The sequence below is a fragment of the Perna viridis genome, chromosome 8, assembly GCF_037379345.1.
Source record: "Perna viridis isolate PV_CMFRI_1.1 ecotype Kerala chromosome 8, ASM3737934v1, whole genome shotgun sequence".
Taxonomy (NCBI): Eukaryota; Metazoa; Mollusca; class Bivalvia; order Mytilida; family Mytilidae; genus Perna; species Perna viridis.
This window is the reverse complement of record NC_142452.1, coordinates 84,987-103,972: the sequence shown is the minus strand read 5'-3', so window position 1 is coordinate 103,972 and position 18,986 is coordinate 84,987. Positions and strand designations below refer to the sequence as shown.

The window sequence follows — 18,986 nt, the reverse complement described above, 5'->3', positions numbered from 1 at the left end:
CTTGATCCTGAAAAATTCAAAAGATCCTCTGGTAACCCTCCATTCAAGATTATCAGAAAACATTAAAACCTATGATTTTCAACCTTTTTTACTTCTATTCCCCATACATAAGTAAAAATCCCAACCCAAGAACATTACATGTCATTGTTACTCCTGAAAAGACAGTACATCTAGATACAGATAAGTAGTACTTGGTAGAAAATTCTCATACTGTGTAAACAACGATTCAAAATCATTTCCAAATATACCGAAAATGTGTTCAAGATGCTACACTTTTCGATCGACAGCATATTTGTCCAGTGTGGCAGACACGTTTTTTTTTTCAACAAACAGTCAGCATTTCAATGGAAAAAAATTGTGCTCCTCTACTTGCTGACCAATTTCTTCACTCCTATGATGCCAAATTTATAGCTGATCTGATCTTTAAAGGAATAGCAATTTGCCAGATCCTTTGTTCTCAATTTTTGATATATAGATGACATATCATCGTTCCTAGTTGAGGAAAATTCGTGTTCACGATTTAGTTTTTTATGAAGTGCACACGACCTTGGTAATTTAACTTTGTGCGCACGAATAAGTATTTCATGCACACCACTATGTAATTGATAAGAAAATACTATTCTGTTATAGGTTTCATAATGAGTGAAAGTTGAATATTACAAAATATCAACTTGAGTTATTCAATTTCAACGTCATAACAAAAGAAATTCGCCAAATAGTTAATGGTGTTGAAATTAAACAAAGTGAGTTAATATTTTGCTATATTTAACAATGAATTTTAAAGTCATTCTTCTTCTATTTACAATAAAATCGAATTTATATGTTTAAGTCCCAAATTATGTAGTATTTATCGAAAAAAAATATCATTCGAGGTAAGTGAAAAAATAGACAGTTTCCTATCGCGTATGAGAATGATGTTTTTCTTCAAAAAAGACAAAGGAAAATGGTTATTTTGTGATGATAATCTGCATTCACAACTCTTTTTATGTAAGTACAGAGGAAAATATCTACAAATTTTCAAGAATTTTTTGCATCTGTGTATATATCTAGCGCCCTAGACCACTCGGCCAGCTAATATAGCTTTCGCTGGACTTTTTGCAGGCGGTGTTGCCATAGATGTCACAGCAGTACGAGTTCGAGTCCCGCGGAGGGAACGACCAAAAATTTTCATCGCATATTTGACAGTTCTAACATCGTTGGGAATTTTTCAGACCTTTCTATACGTTTACATATCTTCCCTGTATCAATTTGGTCCGATTGAGCAGTGTAGTGAATAGAGTCGTCACATTCTGAGACGTTTGTATATATATATATATATATATATATATATATATATATATATATATATATATATATATATAACTGGTGTTCTTCAATAATCTTAAATTAGAAGCATTTTCTTCTAGTTACTCATGTTCATCGAATATATGTTCATTGTGTTTTTATTTTATTTCGACAGGTGAATGCAGAGTTTGAAGGCGTTAGCGATGGGGAAACGTTTGTTAACAAACCTTTTAGTTGTCATCCTGTGTGCCTTCTGTTCATATCTGTATTTTAGCGGTAAGATAGAAATTCATAATTCAGAATGCACAGATAGGTATATAAGTTATTTTTCATTAAATCTTTTTACTTATTTTAAGTCAGAGTAATTGTTCCTGTTATGTCAATTTTTGTAAAACTTGAAAGTACGTGCGTCTAAACTGACATTCAACGACTAAATTTGTAAATTAAATTTACCTTCAGTTGTTCAATCATTTTATTACAAATAGATTACCATTCCTTAGATTTATTGACATACTCTTTTATCCCTCTGAAACAAAATTATGAGCGTGATGTACAGTAAAGAGGAATTGGTCTTTAGGTTTTAATTATAGACAAACAACATATTCGTGATAGTGCAAAACAGCAGACTTTATAAAACAAATTAGTGAAACATTGAAAAAAAAAGGGTAGTGTTCTAGAAGCCTAATTGTAAGAAGTATAGCGCAATACAAAAGGTCTGATATAACGTATGAGTTGTGACATGAAAATTCCATACGTAGGTACCACAGATGAAAGGAAAGTTGACAATTCTGAATGAAAAGTCATCACGTTTGTCGTAAAGTTTGGTCAGTAGTTTTCCTTTACCATCGATCTCTAGTAATTACACCTATTCTGCTACCACAAGGAAGAGATAGTGGCAAACTATGAATCCGTTCAAACTCTATTTTCCACCAAAGATGAAAATTGCGATCTTTTGTCTATGTATTGAATTCCACAACTCAACAAGAAACCATACATACAGAAGGAAACATCGTAACGATCCACGAGTTCATGATGACGACCATAAATCTTTTGAACTGATGACTTCAATCTAATCTTGCAGCAGCATTATCCAGTTCCAGATATCTAACTGTAAGTCTAGCGCGATACAAAACGTCTACGTAATTATGGGAAGCTCTGACATGACGTATGAGTTGAGATATGAAAACTCCATACACAGGTTCTGGAAGGATGTTGCCAAAGATGAAAGGAAAGTTTGGTCAATAGTTTTGCCTTTACCATCGATCTCTAGTAATAACACCTATTCTGCTTCCACAAGGAAGAGATAGTGGCAAACCATGAATCCGTTCTAAACTCTATTTTCCACCAAAGACGAAAATTGCGATCTTTTGTCTATGTATTGAATTCCACAACTCAACAAGAAACCATACATACAGAAGGAAACATCGTAACGATCCACGAGTTCATGATCACGACCATAAATCTTCTGAACTGATAACTTCAATCTAATCTTGCAGCAGCATTACCCAATTCCAGATATCTAACTGTAAGTCTAGCGCGATACAAAACGTCTACGTAATTACGGGAAGCTCTGACATGACGTATGAGTTGTGATATGAAAACTCCATACACAGGTTCTGGAAGGATGTTGCCAAAGATGAAAGGAAAGTTTGGTCAATAGTTTTGCCTTTACCATCTATATCTGGTAATAACACCTATTCTGCTTCCACAAGGAAGAGATAGTGGCAAACCATGAATCCGTTCTAAACTCTATTTTCCACCAAAGACAAAGATTGCGATCTTTTGTCTATGTACTAAATTCCACAACTCCACAAGAAACCATACATACAGCAAACCATAGCTGGAACTGTAAAACGTACTACCAAACATCTTTCGAAACTATTATCTTCCATACTAACATCTGTCAAATATGGTCTTCAGTCTTACCACCATATTAACTACTCCTGTAGTGGTATTCATACAATGTGGATCTTGAAAAAAAAAACACCTTGATACAAGAACGTAGTAATTGATAAAAGGTTTTAATACTTTGTAACAATCGATTCCAAATCATCTTTAAAATATACTGATGATGCTTCAAAATGCTAGAATGTTTGATCGACAACATATTTGTAAGGTGTGGTGGAAGTGTTCTTCAACACACTGTCGTCATTCTAATTGGTACAAATTGAGATCCAATTCTCGCTGACCTATTTATTTACTCATTTGGGCCTGTATAGCTGATCTGATCCAAAACATCAATTAGCCAGTTCTTTTTATCTCAGTTTTCGCTTTGAAGATACAAATTGTGTTGAAATAGTTCTATATTCAAATATTTTATACGTCGCATCTGTCCAAAATAACGTAACACAGAAGACCTTACGGACACTATGACATCAACATCATACCTTGACATCCTATACTAAGAGATCGACGGAAAGTGAAAAATCATGACCAAAGAATACGATACACACGATTGACTTTTCATTCCGTTTCGTCAACTATCCTTCCGTCTGTAGCAGCTACCCTTTTTGTACCTGCGTGTGGAGATTACAACTCGTACATTTTACAGGAGGCAACCAAAACTACGTGCACTATGTTCGTTATCATTCACTCGTGTATCGTCATGGAGAATTAATCTGTACTATATCAACCAATGTTTTCTTCGTGTCATAGTTTTCTTTTTTCTCTTTCATCTACCCTAAACTTGACATGAGAAAAACCCTTACCCTACCGATGCACCTGGTTAATGATGCCATTTTTTTGTGGTGTCCTGGTTGCCATTTACGTTTATATCTTTGTAACTGTTTTCTAGTTATTTATAGTTTTCATTGTTGTTTGTTTCTTTTTCCCTGTCTAGTCTTCATCTTTGACACGTTATTTTGATTTCCACTCAAATGGTGATTCCCATGATTAGAAAAATTCAAGCACCAGGCCGCGCTGCACACTACAGTAGTAGTTAATTTGCATTTCAATACATATTGAAATATCTTTAACAAATATATTTCACCGACTAATTTGAAAAAAAAATAAAAGCGGCCTTAAAAATTCATAAACCATTTCTTCATTTTGTGCTACCGTGTTATTTTTTGCAGTTTCTTGTTATTCCAACAAATAATTGAAAACTGCGAGGCACGTCTGTAGAACATGGAAGTCACTAGCCGATATTTAAGTAACGGATCACCAAACCGTGCGTAGTAAAAAAAAGCTGTACGTCCGAACCATATCGAGATAAGACCAGACAAAACAATTATTTATCCCAATTTTAACATTAATTCTTATTAACCGCGTTTTTGTTTATACTTAATACACACTTGACATAAGTCAAGCTAATAAAATTTTGTTTAAAATAATAGAAATTATATTTAAATAAATGTAAATATTACACAATAATGAGAAGGACTGTTTTAGAAAGTCACAGAATTAAAAGTCATAATTTGGTAGGACAAAAACAAATCACAAATCATAACCTGATCAACCCAATGGACAAATAGTTGCAGTACGCAAAGTCAAGGAGTAATCAATGGAACCAAGTTTCTCGCGGAAATCAATAGAATGCAATCCAGGGACAAAGACCAACCATGAAAAGCAGACATAAACAACAAAGAACATTAAGTAACTAAAATAATACATACAAAGTGACAAAAGCAAATGAGCAACTCGGACTCCACTAAAAACTGAGAGCATGGACCAGGTACACCGGTACGGTAAGCGTCCCCTGCTTTCTAGCAACTACCGCCGAGTTGCTCATAAAACATCAAGTCCGGGACAGACGAAAGAGGAAAGAAAAACTATGAAACGTTGAACAAATCAATTTTCATGGTGCAGAGGGAAACATCATAACGATCCACGAGTTCATGATGACGACCATAAATCTTCTGAACTGACTTCAATCTTATCTTGCAGCAACATTACCCTGTTCCAGAAACCTAACTGTAAGTCTAGCGCGATACAAAACGTCTACGTAATTACGGGAAGCTCTGACATGACGTATGAGTTGTGATACGAAAACTCCATACACAGGTTCTGGAAGGATGTTGCCAAAGATGTAAGGAAAATTGACAATTCTGAATGAAAAGTCATCACGTTTGTCGTAAAGTTTGGTCAATAGTGTTCCTTTACCATCGATCTGAAAGTGTAAGTCAAGATATGAGGCTGACTTCGCAGTGTCTGTAGCATCCTTTTCTCAAGTTTTTTTGATTAGATGCGATGTAGCAAGTCCCCGAAACTCGGATTGTTTAGCGATAGAACGTCAATTATATAACGGAAACTGTGATTAAAGGAACTAGCTAAACGATGACCTTTCTTTCGGATCAATTCAATGATAAAGTCAGCCTCATAAGAGTGTAGGATTAGGTCAGCAAATAGAGGAGCACAATTTGTTCCCATTGGAATGCCAACCGTTTGTTGAAAAACGCGCCCACCACACTGGACAAATATGTTGTCGATAAACAATTCCAGCATTTTGAAAACATCTTCTTCTGCATATTAGGAAGATGATTTGGAATAATATTTCACGAAATATGAGGAATCTCTACCAAGAACTATATACTAATACCTAGGTGTACCATCTCTGTTGGAGAAACAACGATGTATAGTATTTTTAGGTCGGGATTTTAACTGAGTATGAGAAATAGAAGCATACAGTGTTGAAAAATAATAGGTTGTAATGCTATTATATTCTGATTATGATCTTGACTTGAGGGTCTCCAAAAGAATTTTCGATTTTTTCTGGATCCATATTGAATTTATACCACTTCGAGAGTAACAAGTGTAGTGGTGAGACTTGAGATCCTCTTTGAAAGAGGTTTTGTGGAAGATTTGGCAGATCCAGTTATGTAACCTTGTTTGTATCGATTCTTGTGGAATTAAGGAATCCAGTACATAGTTGGAAACTCAAGAATAAAAAATCATAACAATTGGTGAAAGAAATTCGATTGCATTAAAGTTAGACAGAGGTTTAAGCCAAAAAAAAAAAAATAATAATAATAACAATAAAGAATGAAATAAAATAAAAGAAAGGGAAACAAACATGTCTCCTCTGCATTGTTATTATATTTCAAAGAGGTCATAATTTTACCGACTAATTAAAAACTGTTACTGTTGTCAAAATTGTATATCAGCTTTACAGCCAAGTGTGCTTATCTGACAGTAAATTTGCTGTTTTAATTACTATTTTGAAAGTTGTAAAATGCAGGGTAGTTAAGTCACTTTAAGTGTAATTTCTACTATGTAAAATAACATAGGAATAAAATGCTACAAGGTCATAAGTAATGTCTACGTCATCGTCTGATGGCGATTACAATTGTCTATAAAACAGACACTTTTCGGAAATTCTATCTAATTACATGGGAAGAAAATAGAAAATATATGGAGAGTTACAAGCATCACGTCAGTTTTCATCTTAAATATTCTTTAGAAGTTTGCTTATTTCACATTTCGTGCGATTTAAGTAAGTGCGACTTATTTTCCATATATGGAAAACGACGTTATTTGCAAGCTTTAACATCTCCCCTTTCTGGTATAATTATTTACTCAGTGTTTCATTTTTATATAATCCTAATCATGATATTCTTCATGCTTATAGCCGTTTTTGATTGGTCGAGAACGTTGTTGCCAGAAAGTTCATACATGCATGGCGGCCATGTAGTTCGAAATAGTATGATGAACTGAACGGAATAATATAGCCGTAAGAATAGTTTATTTGTATTACACTTGTATTGCAATCTTAAAGCCTTCACTGTGATACAGTGGATAAAAAAGATGTGCACGGTTATAATAAAGCAAATCAGTGAAAATACATCATATACCTTAATTGTATAACCCACTATGTCATTTAACAATGAATCTAGAAACATATCATTTTAGCGTTTGTAATCAAAAGAGAATTGAAGTTGGAAACGTACTATGTCGGTTTTTTCATCTCGCTAGACCTGTTCCACTCAACCGAATTTCTTGTGTCATACATCAATAGAATCGTAATGAAGTAGGGAATCTATCTGTGTCTGGCAAAACATCGTGAAGGATAGTTGAAAAAAATATTTCGCCGACTTTGATATATTATTAAATTTTACCGCACACCATATTTCTGGTATAGATTTCTTGGCAAATCTGACGATTCATTTCTAATTCCAGCAAAATTCAGGATAAATACCTTAATACAAATTATCTTGCTAGATTTTAATAAATTTGTTTGCGATTAACAGGTCGGGCAAAGGCATTTTATAGTTGAGTTGAAGGATGTCAAAAAATGATCACGTGATTCAGAAGGGAAAATTCCAATAAATCGCATATTTTGAAACTTGTCTTATCAAACAAACTGAAAAGAAAACGTATAGTAGCAATTTTAGTCATTTTAAAACAGTTTTACAGTGGAATGCAACTTTAAAGATTTTTGTTTTTTTTTATTATTTTAACTTAAAACGGCCTTAACCTAGCAAATTTTCTTTCCATTTTATTTGCAGTCACACAACTATAAAGTGACACATTTATTTGTTTAACAAAATTTGCAATATTAATTTTGATTTGTAAATGCAAGAAGAATATTTTTACATTAAAAAACTAAGCTAAACGAATAACTGTTTACAGGATTTTCCACATGATATTGTTTTAATTTTTGTTTATTTACTATGTCAGAAAATACTATTAGATTAGTATTTATAAAACAAACAATAGAAAACCATTTTTAGGATAATCCCCAAAATTATTATTTGTGACATGTTGTCCTGTAACGGTTTGTCCTGAATTTCTCTAAAATCAAGACTGTGATATTTTGTCTTAGGTTTTTTGTATGTTACTTTCTATCCTGCATTCTTTTGTGTTTTTTCAAAGGTCCAAACAACCATAAACCACGCTCTACAAATTAAAATTATAATTCAAAAATACTTATGAATGCAGTGGAGGACTTGGAAAATGGATAAACAAAACAAAAAAACAAAAAACAAAAAACAAAAACAAAAAAAAAACGAGAAGAAACTGATTCACTGTCAGAATGGGTAAAGACTGTGAGGTCTTTAATTTTGAAACGTCTGAACGTTTTTAGTAGGTCAATATCAGCAGTTTTAAAACCTATACTGCTACCGCAATTCAAAGAAGAGATAGTTGAAAACCATTAATCCGTACTATCCTCTTTCGGTTGATTTTCCAAAGATGATGATTGTGATCTACTGTCTATGTACTAGATTTCTAAACTATAGAAGAATCCATGAAGACAACTTTACATAGCTGGATCTGTAAAATGTACCACCAAAACGCTTTCACAACTTTTAACTTATGAATTCACAGTTGTAAAAGATGGTCTACGTTCCTACCACGACAACTTGTTACTCCTGTACTTGTATAAACTCAAAGTGGGTCCTGCAGAATTAAAAAAAAATTCTGCAGTACCTATATTTAAGATTATTACCGCTGTGACATCTCTGGCAACACCACTCACACAAAGCCCAGCGGCCTAGACCACTCGGCCAGCTCGGCTGTATAGAAAGATAGCTTTCGCTGGTCGGGAAACAAAAACAAAACAAAATAAATAAAGCAAAACAAAAACGAACAAAACAAAACAAAACAAACAAAAAACGAAATGAATATTACAAAATAAACAAGCAAGTCTTTATTACGAGCAGATGTTAAAAATCGACTGACGCGGAATACAGAATCCAGAATCAATACACTCAGAAATGGACCTTTTGACTTTGATCTATCTCTATCAAGAAGTATTGGGGATGATATACATAAGTTGAATCCAAGAACAGACTGGAAACGGGCTCTGAAGGAAATCGCTGCGTAAATATTTCATTTATTCATTGTTTAGTGTAGACCTTGTGATACAGCTATTTTTGCCTGTTTAAATTTGTTTTGTACCACTCTATAATCTTGCAAAAAGTCTTTTTTAATAATCTTTATTCGTGTCCTTTGCAATTAACTTTCATTGATGATATGAATGCATTGTAATGATGAGCATAAAGTAGCAATTTTAAATAGGTTAATCCAAAATTGATTACGAGTGAATCACAATTTGTTTCATGACATTTTGATTTTACGTGTATTTGAGTTAGTTCTTTCAAATTTGTTTTTAATTTCACAGAGACCTAAGGGGCAAGAAAATGGAGTTTCAATGTAGGAACAAAACATGGCGTGGAAACTGGCTGGAATGGAATTCATTTCCTTTTGTTGTCAAGAAACCCTGCTTGGTGTATTCCTTTGGGTAAGATATTTTGCAGTTGAACGATGAATAGGAGTGCTCTCAGTAATAACTTTTAATTTATAAAGATAATTCTTATTCGTGTAAGTTTAATCCCCATTCTGATGGAATATCAAAACATGCTGAACTTTTATATTCTGTAGTATGTATTCCAACTAAACAATATCTACTTCGGTTCAATCGAGTGCAGATCTTTCTGTACACTCTTCATTTGGGACATGGCCCTTTCATTTGAAAAGAAATTAATACCGACATTATTTAACAAAGCTTTTTAAAACCGGCCTGTGTAAACAATTACAATGGGCAGCATTCAATTTGTATTAATGTCGAAGATTTGCTTGATTTTGGCAAACTTTATTTTCTGGTGTTTGTAATTATCATTGTTTTATTGTAGTATTAACTATGGGTTTGGTCCTGATGACGTATTTGCCTCACTTGGTTGTGATGTATTTTCGTTTGATCCAAGGTAACAACAAATCAAGCGATTTAAATGTGCAATGTGTTGTATCTAAATAAGTATGCGTAACGGCTTCATAAGATCCTGTCTGAATACACTATTTCATTTTGAAATATTGTGTTAAAAGAGCTAGATATGTTATTATTACAAATGGTAATATTTAAGTAAAGAAGTCCGATAGAAAAAAAACTGTATTAAACTGTAATATCCTTAATGAATTTCTCATTTTAAATATCATTATTATTATAAAACCATTGTAAACTCAGACAAAGAATATTCGATTTAAAGATAAAAATATCATGTTTTATCAATTCATTGCACGGCATACAAAATATATAAGAAAAAATAACTGCTTGTGTCATGATTGTTTTAAATTTCAGTATGGGAAATTCTACGGAATATATTCGAACAAGTGGTGCTCATTTCTTTCCTATCGGAATAGGGGGAGAATTCAAAAACATATTTTCTCCAAGGCTTGATCTTTACACAAAGAAGAATCCGTTTCAGAAATGGGAAATTAAGACTCTACGTGATATAATTAATTTCCTAGGTCATGAACACGTAAGTTCTCAATTATATGTACATTAAACATATATAATGTCAACTTAGCAAGAGTAATCAAGGTAACCAAGGTTATAGCGGTAATCAAAAGAATGCATTCCAGGGACAAAGTCCAGACATGGAAAATTGACAAACACAACAAAGAACATAAAGTAACTAAAATCATACATACAAATTAACAAATGAAATGAGCAACCCGGACTCCACTAAAAACATTTTGTAAACATCTTCCTCTGTATATTTGGAAGATGATTTGGAATTACAAAGCATGAGGAATCTCTACCAAGAACTATATATTTGTATCTAGGTGTACCATCTGTTTTTGAAAAACAGTATGGGGAATAGAAGTATACAGTGTTGAAAAATCATAGGTTTTAATGCTATTATATTCAGGTAATAGTCCTGAACTGATTGTCTCCAAAAGACCTTTCGAATTTTTCAGGATCCACATTGAATTAATACCACTACGAGAGTAACACGTGTTGTGGTAGGACTGCAGACCCTCTTTGACAGTTGTGAGTATAGAGGTTAAACGTTTTCGAAGAGGTTTGGTGGTACATTTTGCAGATCCAGCTTTGAAACGTTGTTTGTATGGATTCTTGTGGAGTTTAGGAATCCAGTACATAGACGGAAAATCACAATCATCGTCCTTGGTAGAGAGACCAAAAGAGGATAGCAGAGATTTATGGTTTTCCATCGTACTAACCCTAACCCTAACCGTAACCGTAATATTAATCTTTATTATTTTGAAAACCAAGGTAGCAACAATTTTATTTTTATAGGGGTTACGACTTATTTTCGACAAAAATAATAATAAACTGATATAATAACATTTTCTTTCAAGAATATGGAACAGTTAGTAAATACACTCTCTTCCCCGAGGTCATCAAAATAAACAAATACAAGAATTCAATAATATGTTTAAAAATCAAATATTTGCATACAACCATACAAAGACATCAACTCTGTTTGCTGTGTAATAAGCATCTTTTTAGAAAATTAGGCAGTTATGTGAATTTTTTCATTGATACTTAGAGTTGTACTAGTGTAATTGAACAATCTTGTGTGAAATCGATTGAAAAGGAAAACTCATGACAAAAGTATACTACAGACACAATGCCTTCTCATTCCGTATTGTCAACTTTCATTTCATCTATGGCAATATCACTTCAGCATAGGCATAAGTAGTTTTCAAGTTTTTCAAGCTATACCAGAATTTGCTGTAACTACGCGTACTTTTTGTACCATGCTAGATCTTTTTTTTACAATTAGGCTCTTAAAACATAATAAACGTTATGTTACTACTAGATTGAAATCATCATTACTGAAGTTTTATTTGGAACATTTATACTTTTTTAAAAGTTGAAACACATTTGTGATATGTAATCCTATTTTCAGCTGTCAACCATTCAAGTTGTTGAAAACGAGTGCAGATGGCGTAAAGAAATCAGTATCAAGGCCGTATTTGTAGTTAAATAATTCGGTTCAGATTTTCAATATACAGTTTCCTAAAATGGATATACAATACCATATTGATGGTTATTTTTGCAGGTGTAAAATTTGTCGATTTTGAAGCAAAACGGTATTCGAAAAGGTTTAGCTTTTCTAATTTTGGCAGATAAAATACGGTCCACTAAGTGCTTAAGCCCAGGGTAAAAAAAATCGTGTATAATTTTAGTATTTTTAGACGGGTCGTTAAAATAAGCGAATATCAACGTCCCGCAAAAATGACTCGCTCTACGGTAATCAATAAGAGGTTAAATATAACCGGAACAAAATCGTTTTCTTAAATAGGTAAGGGTACTAACAAAATTACCTAATCCAATTCGTAATCAAGTAATTGCTATAGTGTCATAATCTGTAAGTCAGCACAATTTACACAAAGCAATCAATACTCATAGTTTTAGAAGAAACTGAGTATTTTTCAAGCAAGGATTAATATCTGGAATACAAAATAAAGTTAATTAAGTTCTTAAGACATACAATTTGCTTCCATTGCCCTTCAGCACCTGCGTATGCAGTCTTCATATCAAAACACATACGTTATGCCAGAGCTTGCTGTTACTACACAGCGCAGACTTTTTATATCGCGCCAGACTTCTTACAATTAGGTTTTTGAACCAGGGTCGTTTTGCTACACGATTGGAGTCATCACTAATGATCGTTGATCGTTACCGTGTATTTATTTGCATCATGGAAGCAGATTTGTTCAACGTGTCATAGTTTTCTTTTCCTCTTGTTTCCTCTTTCGTCAACCCTGAATTTGACATCTTATGAACAACTCGGCGCATGTTTCCTCAAAAACAGATGACGCTTACCTACCGGTACACCTGATCCATGCTTCCAGTTTTCAGTGGAGTCCGAGATGCTTATTTTACTTTTGTTATTTTGTATGTGTTATTTTGGTTATTTAAGTCTTTTGTTTTGCATATCTGTTTTTCATACCTAGTCTTTGTCCCTGGACTACATTTGTTTGATTTTTGCTTTTTCCTAATACTTCTCTGACAATCAATTCATACAGACTTATATTTGATATATTTAGACTGAATACAGTAGCTGTATGGGATAAACTTCCCATTTTATGGGGTGTGGGGCAATGGGCATGGGGAATGGGGCAATGGGGTATGAGGTATAGGGTTTTGGGAATGGGGAATGGGGCGAGGGAATTATTTTGATTGGACAGTCCATACTTTCTTCACGATGAGTTCTACATAGTTTGGGTTATGGTGAATGCGTATTTGGGATTTGGATTTGAAATGTGTACACATCTTGATAAAAACAATGACTGTTGAAGAATCACAATCTATATGTGATCAATATATCATGTCTACTAAATCGCTAAATTTGTTTTTCTCTATCGTACTTTTACATTTACGACGGCCATTTGTATAATATTTGTCTATTTCTTGATTTGATTCGTTTGAAGGATGACACTGGCGGAGCTGGACATACTTACATTTCGAAGCAGCTGATAATGCCCCCGTTTATTTGTCTGGTTTATAACTTTGTCTCCCAAATCCATTATTTGATCAGATGGTAGTCCAAACTGTACAATTTAACTTGAATGAGAAGGCGGGATAAAACAAGCTACTACAGTTGGACAACGAATAAGGTTTGCCTGTGCTCAAACTATCCATTTCTTTCTATCGCCTTCCGTAGTAATAAGAAAAAACGATAAAACCACATTAGAATAAAAATGAATGAAAAAAGTGATAAACTATAATACGTCCCGGCTAAAAAGAACGGCATATAATATACTGATATAGGCTTCAAAACTTTTTATCGTATTTAAAAGTAAATCATGTGAAGATTTCTTATTTCAGGTTAGGGCTGTACATAGGATTATAGGTCGTGGCAAGGTAATTTCGAGTATAGTAAATAGTAAAGTAGATATAATTTGTTATACATTTTAGAAAAAAAATATATGATAAACACTATTTCGGAGGCAAAATCAATTTCTTAGAAACTTTTAATAACTCTTGACGGTTATATGGTCCTTCCTGGGGTGGATCTAGTTCTTAAGGATAGATATTAATAGAAGTAATAGAAGCAAATTTCAAGCAAAGCAAGGTGAAATACTTTTTAGATCGAATTTGTGTGATATCAAGATTTAATGCAAAAAATGTCCCCAAACTTTAGGGGGAGCTTCTTGAATCGCGTCTGTTTTATAAGTTGTCTGTATCGAAATTTATAGTTCCGATCACTTCATTGTATACTTAATATTATAAAGAAATTATACTTTATAAGGCATGTTCAGTTTATGCATCTTATCGATCTAAACATTTGTGTATGAAGTGATATAGTCACGCCTGATTAGGTTCTCACAAGTTTTATCAATGTTGAGATCCCCTCTGTAGAAAAACAAAATAAAAACAAACGTCACTAATAGAAATCTTAGAATGACTCCAACTACTATTAAGACAGTCTCTGAAAAAGTTTATAGTGATGCTTATATACAAAAGGGTGGTGGTGCATATATTTACTGATGAGATCAGTTCTAACCTGTCAGGAGAACTGTCAGAGGAGCCGGCTATAGGACAGTTCTAAAAATATCATAGAACACTTCTAGAGTCAGCTCTTCTGATCTTATCGGCTATACTAAGACAGTTCTGCTACTAGATCGAACTATTCTGACAGTTCTAGCAGATTCGTATCTACGAGAACAGTTCCAGTAGTAGAGCCAGCTGTTCGAGAACAGTTATGCTTGTAGAGCCGGCTCTTCTAGAACTGTCAGAAGAGATGGCTTTGGAAATGTCTGTTAGCTGTTCTAAATCTGTCACAAAATTCTTCTTCTGACAGTTCTAGTTAAGGTTTGTAAGCGGTTAGAACTGATTTCATCTGTATACACTTTTTGGTTTGGAAAATATCAAGTAATGTAAATAAAAATGGAACATTTTTTTAACTTTTACATGTACTGGTAGACAGCACATAAAGAGTTCATGTATAAAAAAAACCCCAAAAACATTAATTAATTTATAATTCCGTAAATTCCGTATTCAGTAAAAAATAAAACTATTTTTACAATACGAGGCATCAAAATAGAAGGACAGTTCAAAGACATTAAAATTATGTATTTGAAATCCCAAAAGTTAGTTTCGACAAGTCATTTTCAACCTAATCAAATTAATTATACATCGGAGCATTATGAAATTTGGCGGAAAAAGTATGTTGCCATGGCAACAAGCGATAATCTTGTTTGGCATATCAATCTGTACCACTGTATCAAATTCCAAGTTCCTAGGCACATAAGTTTTCAAAATATTGCAATGTCCTATATTTTGATTTTTTTTCTTATTTACCAGCCATTTTTGAATGGCCTTATTTGTCGGAGTTTTAAACTATCTAGATACAACTTCAGATAGTACCAGATATGTTTGCAAAGTTTTGGAAGAATTGGTCTTTCAATTTCTGAGAATTTTTCTTGAAAATGTTAATGATATGAAGACGAAAGATAACGGAAAAATAATAATAACAATAGCAATTTTAATTAAAGTTTATTTTTTCGCAAAACATGGACCAAGTCACCACCCGTACACATATTGCTTCGAAATCTAAAAATGTAGATACAGCAAATTATTTTCACCCTTAAAATCAAACAATACCCAATCGGAGAACTTTGAAGTTTTGTTTCGAAAAATCAGTCAACATTGCGAAAGGATTGTCCCTTGTCTTGGAGTAATAAAATATTGAAATTCCATAACGTATGAGTGAAATATACTGAATCATTTAGTTATAAAGTATTTATGGGTCACGCGATAGCATCTTATTGCTCTGAACACGAAAAAAAATATTAAAAAACAACAACAAATGTCCATATTAGTTATATATGTTTAATGGGGATCCCATTCTCCTTGATCTAGAAGAATAAGAATATCAAAATTTCACAAAGTATAGGTTACATAAACTTTATTTTGATTTAATTAAACTTTGTAATCTGAAGTGATATTTTAGAAATCACGACGGTATATTTAGTTGATATTAATTTAAAATGTTGCAAATTGACTTGCAAAATCAATGCTCTAGGATTGTGAATAGTGATGTCCATAAATGATTGTAATTTGTAATTTCTTTTGAAATTCAAAAATGTTAACAGCGTTCCTGAAAGCATAATTCAATATTTAGATTTATAATTAAATACTGACTGAAACCAACGATGAACGTATGTGGTGTGGCATAATCTTTTGATTAAAATTGATGTTATGGTTATGTAAATTGAAAGCGCTAGTGACAATATTCCCTCTATACATGTGGCTCAATCAACCAATCGCTTTTTTGTCGGAACTCCGGTCATATGTACACTAATAAAATCATTCGCTCAAACAAAACAAAAAACAAAAACAAGACAAACAACAAAACAAACAAAGCAAAACAAACAAAAATCTTATGATTGGAATAGAACATATAAAAAAAAAAACACTACTCCTATGTTGAATTAATTTGTTTTCAAGGCATAATTTGGTTAGACATGATTTTTCTTATTTGATACATAGTTTATACAGCTTGAATAATGCCAAAACTTTAATTGAGATGCTTACTTAATTCTACCATTTCTTAAAAACATTATGAAAACAGTTGATTTTTACCACATATATAAAATTACCTAGATTTCTTAAATTTTCTCAATTATTTTTTTTAGAAAGAGGAATTGTGAACAAACACAAACCCGTCGCTACTTCTTTACATGCTGACTTAGTACCATTAATGTTCCTACTATGTACTGGGTTTCCAAACTTCACAAATCACCTTATAAATCAGAATTTCTTTCCTCTTCAAGCCATTGCTCTAGACTAAACTTTTTATTTTTTCTTAATAGTGCGCGCGATACCATACATATTTGACTATAATTTACTGTAAAAGTGGAATTCACTATTTTTGGAGTGTTAAATAACTTGCTTGAAGTGCTTGATGAATTAATGTGGGATCATCCGATTTTTCAACTTTATACATTACACTTCCACATAATCTAAAAAAAAAAAGTTATACATCTTGTAAAATGGTCATGAAATAAATCAGGATGTGAATATATTTTTTTGAATTCGTTTAGATTGTTTGTAGTAACAAACACATAAAAACTACGTTATTTGGACTTCTTTGATATGCTTCCAGCACTCGAATTCCTGATGGACAATAATTTCGTACGTTTTGGCGAAACTGTCAATCGTCAAGTTATTGGAATTCCATTGTGAACAATTTATTGGGTACCTCTTTCTGTAGTGTTACGAATCACAATTTATGACTGGAATAATTAAGACTCTTCCGAACAACATTTGGTAGAAAAACACCTTTAGATATTTAGGCGATAGTTTGGCTTTTAACAACGATATCTTAAATATTTATACTAAAGATATATATCCTGTAGAACAGCAAATAATCATGATAAAGAATGTCAGTTTCATGATCTTAGTATTCATATTGATAATGGTAAACTTAACACTTAATACTAAAAGGTACGATTAAAGGGGTGATTTTTCATTCCCTACTTTCAAATATCAGTTTTAAGATGGGAACTTCTCTTTGTCATCATTATGGTGTGTTTACATATTACAATTGGTTCGATTTTTAACTGTTTCCGAATTTAACGAAAATAATCGATTTAAATAATATAACTTATATAACCGATAAATTACTACATCAAGGTTTTCGATATCACAAGCTGGTAAGAACATTTACATTTTTTTTTAAACCGATACAAGGAAGTCACCGTCAAATACAGGTGTACTGCAATGTAATGTAATGTAAAGGATTAATACGTGCAGGTATCTCTCACCCTTTGTTTTACAGCAATATTCTACAAAAAGCACGGACAGCTGAATACTCACCCAACAAGTTATATGAACCTTTGAATTGGTAAGGGATATAGTTATGATATTGTTGTTAAACCGTAGGAGATAGCATTATTTGCTAATAACATTGTTTCACTCAAATGGTCTTTACATAGAAAAAAATACTATATTTAAAAGCAGTTTTTGGTATGACATGAGTTGTGTCCTTATTATATGACTTATGATGTATCGTAATTCTCATCATTGCATAGGAAAATTGAGATTGATTTTATATACGATGGGGACAACCTTTCGTAGGTTTAAACAAGTCTAGAGCTGACATACAAGTTTACTGCTAGTAGTCCTTAGTTTGTAAATGTGTTTAATTGATATTCAGTTTCATTTTCCGTTGTAACATAGGACTCAGACCTTTTTGAACTGATTTTTAGGTGTGTTCAATTGTTTAATATTTTTAAAGGAGAAATTGTGGTCGAAAAAGTATAACACCGCGACACTAATATGCCTGTCTCAAGACAGAAATTGTTGGTCTGTATGTCTTGTTTCGTTTTCACCTTAAGTTTATTTTTATGTTACTTGAGTATATAGGGACACCTAATTCGCTGCACCTGTATATAATGATTGTTTGGAGGAAGCTATAGTCTGCCCTGTGGTAGGAGAAATTCCTCGTCGTTTATTGAAGACCAATGGGTGGCCTTTGTCAGATATTTTCATCCCGTTGGGGTTATTGTATCTTTAATATATACACCAAACTTGATGGAACCATTAGTTTTGTTGTTAGCTTTGTTTTAAACTCATTTTGTGTCTGAAACTTAGATACCTACCACATCACCTGCAGAGTATTTAGTTTACTGACTTTTTAAATTCATATGAAGTAATTCATTCAATCATAAATACAAATTAGTCGTAAAAGTAATACTTTTCAAATGTACTTCATTTTCTTTAAAACACACATGTTGTCATTATCTGCCATTACCAAGGGACCCCTTTGGAATAATTAATTGTTCATTTGTTGTAGTTAATAAGTATCAACAATAAAAACCGCAGCAATATTGGGGCGGAAATTTGTGATTTGGCACAGTAAAAACAGATTTGCATTCCTCTAAAGGACAAATTATTTTGTCAGATACAGCTGTATCCCAAGCAATACCGGGTATTTTAATCCAGTTCAATCGAGCGTCCTTATTCACATCGTCCATGACAACAACATGTGATTTTGCTGCCAATT

At 32.8% G+C, this 18,986-nt stretch overlaps 1 protein-coding gene across 1 annotated transcript; it reads left to right on the top strand.

Annotated features, from left to right (window-relative positions):
* The first annotated feature begins 1,426 nt into the window (after window positions 1-1,426).
* On the top strand, window positions 1,427-10,508 carry LOC148608702 (uncharacterized). The gene is made up of 5 exons (XM_088541782.1): window positions 1,427-1,560; window positions 8,883-9,042; window positions 9,344-9,463; window positions 9,855-9,926; window positions 10,298-10,508. The coding sequence occupies exons 1-5, from the start codon at window positions 1,464-1,466 to the stop codon at window positions 10,503-10,505; spliced, it is 657 nt and encodes a 218-aa protein (XP_088397908.1). The 5' UTR covers window positions 1,427-1,463; the 3' UTR covers window positions 10,506-10,508.
* The last annotated feature ends 8,478 nt before the right edge of the window (window positions 10,509-18,986 follow it).